At 45.6% G+C, this 8,965-nt stretch overlaps 1 protein-coding gene across 2 annotated transcripts; it reads left to right on the top strand.

The window, feature by feature from the left end:
• Positions 1-1,483: 1,483 nt before the first annotated feature.
• Positions 1,484-8,694, top strand: LOC125543611 (nuclear pore complex protein NUP98A-like). 2 transcript variants are annotated; one of them, XM_048707014.1, is made up of 6 exons: positions 1,484-1,980; positions 5,308-6,434; positions 6,564-6,636; positions 6,908-6,959; positions 7,354-7,492; positions 7,618-8,694. In XM_048707014.1, the coding sequence occupies exons 1-6, from the start codon at positions 1,578-1,580 to the stop codon at positions 8,542-8,544; spliced, it is 2,721 nt and encodes a 906-aa protein (XP_048562971.1). In that variant the 5' UTR covers positions 1,484-1,577; the 3' UTR covers positions 8,545-8,694. The 2 variants fall into 2 exon arrangements, with proteins under 2 accessions (XP_048562971.1, XP_048562970.1); XM_048707013.1 differs by having other exon boundaries at positions 1,485-1,980; positions 6,899-6,959.
• The last annotated feature ends 271 nt before the right edge of the window (positions 8,695-8,965 follow it).

Below are 8,965 nucleotides of genomic sequence, written 5' to 3'. Positions count from 1 at the left end.
GAAACAACTCATCGAGAACTAGGTCAAGTGTATTCGCTCCCTGGTAATCGAAACCCAAGCAATACAACCTAAAGTAGAAGTAGACTTTTACCTCGTTGAGCGGGGCCGAACCTGGGTAAACTCTTTGTGTCCTTTGTCCCGTTTAACCCCTTCAAGCTAACCTAGCTGCGATGGCTCCACACCTAAGTCATTTCGCTAGGGCATTTGCCGTGTTAAGTCCACGACAACACCTGTGCCTCTCGCGGAAGCAAAACCGCGACTCTGCGAAAGGAAAAAAAGAAAACATGTTTTTTCCATTTTCGAGAGGCACGACCGTGACTCTCGTGAAAGAAAAACCGTGCCTCTCATGAAAGCAAAACTGTGACTCTCGCGAAAGAAAAAAAAAGAAAACACATTTTTTGCTTATTTTTTTGAATTTTTTTATCGAAAAGCTAAGGAAGACCGGTGGAAAACCAAAACGTCGAAAAAACCCCATAAAAACCGTTTAAAAAGCCGAAAACGCATGCGAAAAACAATAAAAAAACAAAATCCGGAGAGAGCGTCCAGAACGTGACACGTGCCGAATGGCTAAGAGCATGTCTAGTAGAACCCTCAAACCCTCAAATCCTCACTAGCGTTTTAAGGGTCCAAAAATGGTCTTTTTGTGCACTTTTACGGGTTAAAAAACAAGGGCAAATATTAGAACCCTCAAACCCAACCCTTATAACGGAATATTCCCCATGAACGACGTTTGTCATTGCGGGCATACCGTCGAGCACCTCGTGCACGACGGGCGGAGGGCGGCGCGGAGGCGGAGGGGCGCGGGAGGAGGAGAGGCCGGGGGCGGGAGGCGGAGGCGGCGGGCGGGTGCGGGGGAGTAGAAGCCGGCGGGGCGGATGGCGACAGCCGGGGCGGGGCGAGCGCGGCCGCGGCCGGGAGGAGGTGGAGGAGAGGCCGACGGCTGGGGGGCGGGGCGAGCACGGGCGCGCGGGAGGTCGACGGGGCGGCCGGCGGTGGCGGGGGCGACTAGCAGCGGTGGACGCGGGATTTTTCCCTCCCGTGCGAGGATAACCGCCAAATGAGGGTTGAGATATGTTTTGTTTCCCAATCCTTACTTTTCAAGGTTGGGAGAGGGTTTGAGGGTTGGACCCTTAAAAAATTGAGGGTTTAAGGGTTAAAGGGTTCTAATCTACACAATTTTTTGCTCATAAATTATAAAAAAGCAGTTATTTATAAGGATTTGGGGCTTTGAGAGCTCTGCTAGAGATGCTCTAAGAGCGCCCAGAACGTTCGTTAACTAGTTGCTGTCTATAAATGGCGTTGAAGACGCTGAATAGGATTTGGGCCGCCAGGGTGCGTGTGTGGGCAAACCTATAGGCCCAGGCCCAGCGCACGTATCAACCATCTCGACCTGGCCCAAGTAACAAGTTTAGGGCTTCGCTCGTAGAAGTTACGCAACACTTATAGCCCTATATTCCTCGGCCCGTCCGGTGAGATCGAGGGACTACCGACAGAGGAAGAAGAAACACGCCGCCGTCGACCCCCATCCCCTCCCCCTCCCCCTCCCCCGCCTCCGCCGCCGCCATAATCGAGCAGCCATGTTCGGCTCCACCAATCCGTTCGGGCAGTCGTCCGCCAGCGCTTTTGGGCAGACCTCCAGCAACCCCTTCGGGGCCCAATCGGGGTTCGGCCAGACCAGCACCACCACCAACAATCCCTTCGGCAGCCCGACCACCGCTTTCGGGGCGCAGACCGGGACCACCTCGCCTTTCGGCGCCACATCTTCCACCGCCGGCGCGTTTGGCCAGCCATCCGCTCCGGCGTTCGGGGCTACATCCACCCCGGCGTTTGGGGCCGCGCCAACCGGCGGATTTGGCCAGCCATCCACGCCGGCGTTCGGCACCCCGTCGTCCTCTCCATTCGGGAGCTCCACACCAGCCTTTGGTGCGTCGCCAGCCCCCGCGTTTGGCGCGGGCGCCACATCCTCCGGCTTTGGCAGCGGTTCGTGCTCTGCTCGCAATCTCGGCATTTATCTTCTACCACTATGAACACATTTTATTATTCATTATATTTTGTTAATTACTGGATCTTTACTTGCCATGCACATGCGCAGCTTTTCATTGCTAACCTTGCGGAAATCTATCTCAGTTATACCTCGTTTCTTGAAAGGTTAGAACAAAGCTATGCTGAAGCAACCTTTTAGGTTTTGTTATCTGGCTGATTCGCAAAAAAGAAAAAGGTTTTCTTATCTGGCACTGAAGCTTGATGCTTACTTTGGAATTTTTCTGTCCAACTATCGAAAATCATAAATATGGCTGGTAGTTCCAAAGGTAGCAAATCCCCCTATCTCTCGTTATTCCTCCTAATGCTCCTTTGTAATTAAGGGGCTGTTTGGACGGTGGCTGGGAGTTGCCCCACCAAAAAAATCGACGTTGACTAGTAGGATGGGCTCCTGCTTGGATGGAGGCCAAATCTTCTCAGTGACTCCAATATTTTGGCTAGCAGTTTTGATTTCATGCCCGCTTGTTGGCAAAATGAAGGCGGATGATTCCCTCTCCAAAATATTGGTGCGCTTTTTGGTAGGGCGACGCGGGCCGAATCAGAAAAGCCGTTAAGCCACGTCATTTTAAAATGGTAACCAGACGTGGGTCGACGTTGTAATGCTGCAGGGCAAGCTTCCCTTCCTATGCAGTCCTGAATCGTGAAGGCAAAGCAATTATAAGCCATTTGTATCAAGTGCCATGCCTAACGGCCCACTTGTGCACACGTCTGCAACTCTGCATGCACATCTCTCTGTTCTGAAACTGGCTCCTAACGCCTATTCGTAATTAACCATGTCATTTTAAAACGGTAATTAGAAGCAGATCGGCGTTACCGTTATACTCCCTCCGTTCCTAAATACTCCTTAGAGATTCCAATAAGGGATTCCAATAAGGGACTACATACGGAGCAAAATGAGTGAATCTACACTCTAAAATATGTCTATATACATCTGTATGTAGTCCATAGTGTAATCTCTAAAAAGACTTATATTTAGGAACGGAGGGAGTACTATGGTGCAAGCAGCCAAGCACCCCTTTCTATAGTCCTGACTCATGAAGGCAAACCAATTATAAGCCATTCATATAAACCATCCCTAACTGCCCGATTGTGGACACATTTGCATGCACATTTAATACATATTAAAACCTCTAGATTTAATCTACTTGCTTAAAAAGGAAGTCAAACCATTTTGTACCGAGAGATGGTCCATACGGAAGTACACAACAATCCTTCTAAACATCACAACTGTTCTTATATTTATAAAGATCTAATTAATGTAATGCTTCGAGTAGATACTTTTCAGCTTAAAAGGATTGAAGTTCATATATAACTATAGTATTGAAAAACTGCAGTATTTTAGTCTATAGGTACCAGATACCATAGTTTTGACATATCAAAGTATTTTGTAGTATTGGGAATACTGTGACAGTGTGTGGCTGGTGCATGTTTACAACGATGTAAATTAGCAAGCTAGCCGGTTCATAGCAGTTGCAAACATGCACGATATTTGCTGGCCAGTGGTTGCAAACTGAACAGCCATGCATAAACAGACCCGGCCGCATGCTATGCATCAGCGGCGGCGGCGGCAGAGCGGCGCGGCTTGGAAGCGGACGGCGTCGCTCTGGCCTGGCTGCGGCTTGTCCGACAGCGGCGAGCATGAGCTGTCAGGAGCAGCACATGCGCGGCGAGCAAGGCCGCGACATGGCAGCGCGACACACGTACGGTGTGGCTATGATCGCACGCAACGGCGTGCACAGGCTCATCCAGCAGTCTGTTGGGAGTTAGCGTTGCAGCCAGCAGCATGTGCGACCATGGCATGAGGTGGCCAGGGGGCTGACCTGATGCACAGCGCCTACGTGGAGAGGAGGAGCGCAAGTAGGGTAGGAAGGACACCATTTTTCTTGGCTTGTGCCATGGCCGACGATCTTCAGGGCGGCGGCGACAGCTTGGGAGCGAGGAAGGCGATAACGAACAGTCTCGTTTTCTTTGCGTGCTATGTTTTTGAAATAGAAGTCAAGGGTTCTTTTTTTAATGCAGAGAAAATACCACAGTTTTGACAATACGACAGTTTGTTGGGGTTGCCAAACAGCTCACAGTAATTAAAGCCATGGTATTTAATAAACTGTAGTATTCTCATAATACTTGGAAAAAACTGAGCTATCAAACGGGGCCTAACTGTATAGTTTCGTGAATGATGTGAATAAAGAGAGTATAATTTCATGAAAGCATCATCTACAGAAAGATAGATTTGTTTGATTTGAAGGACTACACCAAATCTAATAACTTTTATTTTTGTTGATAGCAAGGGCAAGCATCATAAGCAAAAAAACTGTAGCAGTTGACGTGCATGCAGGTATAGGTGCATGAGCTAAAGCGGGAACAAAGTTGTTCGAAAAATGGAGTTCCCTAATTCTCTAAAACACATACATTTCCATAAGCATATTTGTATGAACCACATTACAAGATTGCCTTTCACACAGTTTGCCAGTATTAAATACATGCATTTGGAACACTATACATGTCTATATGATGTCTTCTGTATTATACTTCATACTTCCATAGGTAGTATTAACACGAAAATGCATAGGAGCTCTCGGCTGCTACGCCCCCTATATTAAAAAATAACTTAGTAATTCAAAAAAAGTCAAAAAATCCGGAACTTTTTATGGAATCAAACATGACCAAGTATTGCATTCATATAAAAAGATTAAACAGGGAATGACCTTTATTGTATCCAGGGTTAAAGATTTCCCAAAAAATGCTAGATATAAGTACTATTCATGCTATATAGTCGTCATAAATTTGTCTTTTTTGCCCTGAAGTCAACGAGAATCATTCCTTGGCCAAAATTTTTATACGAGTACAATACCTAGTCATATTTGGTTCAAAAATATATCTAGGATTTTTTAAACTTTTTTTTGAATTATTAAATTATTTTTGAATATAGGGGGGTGGAGCACCCGAGTGCTCCTAATCCGCTTCCATATTAACATCGATACATTACACGCAGCGACCACGTGCACGACACTAGTTCTTTTTAGGGGTTCGTAAACGACACTAGTTGTGAGTATTTTATTCAAACATGCTTATATGAGATACAGCAGAAGTCATTTGGTAGTTATATTTGTTTTGGCAGCATGTATTCATATTTTCATGTAATGTTTAAGTTTAATGTCACATTTCACATTTGTTCCACTAAAACAGTTTTTGTTCTTATAATTTTATCTTTAGACCTACAATTTTTTGGCGTGTGATGTAATGCCCTCTACTCTGCAAATTTTGCAGGATCTTTGTTTGGACAAAAGCCAAGTTTTGGTGGTTTTGGATCATCTCCTAGCCAGTCTAGTCCTTTCGGTAGCACATTTCAGCAAACACAGCCAACATTTGGCAACAGCACTTTCGGCGCCACAACTACACCGGCCTTTGGCACCATGACAACGCCATCCTTTGGTGCCACGACCACCCCAGCGTTTGGCTCAACATCAACATCCCTATTTGGGGCTTCCAGCACACCAGCATTTGGCTCCACACCCTTCGGTTCAACCACGACTCCTGGTTTTGGATCCTCAGGAACCACAACATTTGGTGCGAGCAGTGCTCCAGCTTTTGGAGCTTCAAGCACGCCAGCAAATGCTTTTAGTTTTGGTTCTTCCCCATCCTTTGGACAAACAGCATCTGCAGCCGGAAGCACTCCGTTCGGAACAACTCCTTCGCCTTTTGGGGCACAAACTTCTCCATTTGGCTCGCAGACAGCAGCACCAGCATTTGGGCAAGCTTCATTTGGAAATCAATCTGGAGGAACCAGAGTACAGCCTTATGTGCAGACACCAGATCCTGACAGTGCTACAAGTGGTACTCAGCCTGCTGCAAAACTTAATTCCATATCAGCCATGCCTGCATACAAAGAGAAGAGTCATGAAGAGTTGAGGTGGGAGGATTACCAGCGTGGAGACAAAGGTGGACCAAACTCTTCTGTAACTCCAGTGGCGAACAGCTTTCCAACTCCGTCGCCAAGTTTTCAAACAAATCCGCCGGCAAATCCATTTGCTAAGCCCTCTACAGGTGGTTTTGGTGCCACTCCGAACCCATTTTCGTCGCCCACAGTTACCCCATTTGGACAAACAAGCAGTTCGGCATTTTCAGCAAATACCTCACCATCTCTATTTGCGAATACTACTCCTTCATTATTCAGCACGCCATCGACAACCCCAAATCTTTTCAATAATAGCTTATCCATTAGTAATAATACTCAATCAGCTGGGCTGTTTCAGTCTTCCCCTGCAATAGCGCCATTTAGCCAGTCGTTTAGCCAGCAATCAAGCACCCCAGCTTTCTCCACTGGTATATTCAACACACCGAACCCTGGAATGACCGGAGGGCTGTTTGGCAACACATCTTCACCTTTTCTAACAGTAAGCATCCTATTCCTGTGCAATTATCATATTTGGGCTTGTACTTATCATATTATTATTCCTGTCATGTAATCCTCAACATTGTTTTCGCGCGAATAACATGTTGATTCTCACTCCTTGTATTTTTAGTCAACATTTCAACAATCTGCTCCTGTTCAGCAGACTCCAAGCTTATTCTCATTCCAACCTCAAACCCAACCAGGTTAGTGTTTCTGTCTCCTTACCATTTAGAGGCTGCTTGGCTTGGTGCCAAAAGTTGTCAGCTAATATGCAGGCAAGGCAAAAAAAAGGGTATCTTGCCTGCCTATCAGAACTTGGAAATTTTTTGACAAGTTCTGGAGTTAACAAATATTGGCTAGTCAATTTTTGACTGCCAACTGAGCATGCTCTCAGTGCTTATGTTTCATTAATGATTTTGTTTTTAACTTTTTTTCTGCGTATGCATGCCTGCATGGATACTGAAGCTTCTACAGGTGGATTCACTGGTTTTTCCAACACGATGAATCTGGCTCCATTTGGACAGCAGTATGACTCTTTCCATTTACTTCGTCAGAAGTACATTTATTCTTTACTTCTTTTTTCTTTAGTGATTTGAATGAACTACTGGTAAGGTGATGGTAAACGATAATGCTGATATATAATCTGGAGATTGGTCGTGTAGTTTGTAGATAGAAGAATCTACTCGATGGTTCTTTCAGCTTTTATCTGATAACTTTGAAGTTTGAACTATTGTGTGTTTGTTTGTCTCTACAGTGGAAACACGTTGTTTTGACTTGGTTCATAAATTTAACCTCATAAACGAGTATTAGGCAACATCTGTTATTGCTTCATCCCCACGTAGAATATACTTTTTGAACTTAAGCAAATAGTTTTTCTTTGGACTTGTAAATATTAGTGACCTGTTGCATATTTGATGCAGAACCACCAGCCAGTCCAATATGGTTATGCAGCCGACTCTTGTTTCAAATCCCTTCGGGACACTTCCAGCAATGCCTCAGATGTCCATTGGGAATGGTGGATCCGCACCCTCTATCCAGTATGGCATATCAAGTTTGCCGGTTAGTTTTTACTATTTTTAGTATTTGCAATAGTTTCTGTAGATTGAAGGGCAGTAGAGATGGGCACGATGGGTACTTAATAGCAGTTTGTATTTCTGAGGTTAAAGCATTTTGCTGCCCTGCAGGTTGCTGAGAAGCCTCTTCCAAGCAGAACAGTATCCATGGTGGTTCCTAGGCATTTGTCGCAGAGAAGGATAAAACTGCTGCCACGAAAATATAATCAGACATCTGATGGAAAGGTTCCGTTTTTTGCCGATGATGAAGAATCTCCTGCAACACCAAAAGCGGATGCCTTTTTTATCCCTAGAGAGAACCCGAGGAGTCTGATAATCCGTCCAACTGACCAGTGGCGTTCACGTAGTGCTGCTGACAGGCAATCAGTACTGAGAGATTCAACTGATCTTGACAAACATAACGATGCTTTGGTTGGGAAGGAGCGCGGCAAGGCTGTCGTGTCACCGGCTCGGTCTGGTTCAGTGGAAAATGGCACCTACCGTGATGACCACCACCAGGCATTACCTGAGGCGCATGCGAATGGTTCTTCTGTTAAGAAGCTCATACCTAAGCTATCCCAGGCAGATTACTTCACGGAGCCTAGTTTAGAGGAGCTTGCCGCCAAAGAACGTGCTGAACCAGGCTACTGCAGTCGGGTGAGAGACTTTGTTGTTGGACGTCAAGGCTATGGCAGCATCAAATTCTTGGGAGAAACTGATGTAAGGGGCCTTGATCTGGAATCGATTGTGGAATTCAATAACCGTGAGGTGATTGTGTACAAGGACGATAACGAAAAGCCCCCGGTTGGTGAGGGCCTGAACAAAGCTGCCGTGGTGACTCTTTTGAACATCAAGTGTGTTAACAGGAAGACAGGCGAGACGTACACGGAGGGTCCAAGGGTAGACAAGTACAAGGAGATGCTGGTGAAAAAGGCTGAGGAGCAGGGCGTGGAGTTCATCTCGTTTGACGCTGCAAAGGGTGAGTGGAAGTTCAAGGTGAAGCACTTCAGCTCCTATGGTTTTGCTGAAGCTGAAGTAGGCCTGGTCGATTCCCTGTAGCTCGGTCGATGGAAGTTGTAACTGGTCTGGGTAACTGATTTGGGAGGACGCTTGTCGTGACGTTTTTTTTTTCTTCTGAATTATATGACTTTCTTTCGTTTCTATGTTTTGTATACAAATCTTGTTTGCGTAATGCACAACGTTGCACTAGTTTAGTGTGTGTGTGGATTGGATATCGATTTGCTGGTCGTTTCTTGTCGGCTGTAGGTTTATGGACGCTTTTGAAAGTCTGTCAAAATCGTGTTGTGATCTGTACCAAAAAGAAGAGCAAACTAAAACAGATCTAAGAGCAAGTTCTAAAATAACTACAAAGAAGATTATAGAAGCCTTAGCTACTGGTTATATTTGCGTCTGCGTCATATCTATAACTTTTGATTGTTTCATGCCATTATGTCAATATTATTTTTGAGAGTAACATATT

Source organism: Triticum urartu, chromosome 3, assembly GCF_003073215.2.
Source record: "Triticum urartu cultivar G1812 chromosome 3, Tu2.1, whole genome shotgun sequence".
NCBI classification, from domain to species: Eukaryota; Viridiplantae; Streptophyta; class Magnoliopsida; order Poales; family Poaceae; genus Triticum; species Triticum urartu.
The sequence above is the reverse complement of the archived record's forward strand: the minus strand, read 5'-3'. Positions and strand labels throughout refer to the sequence as shown.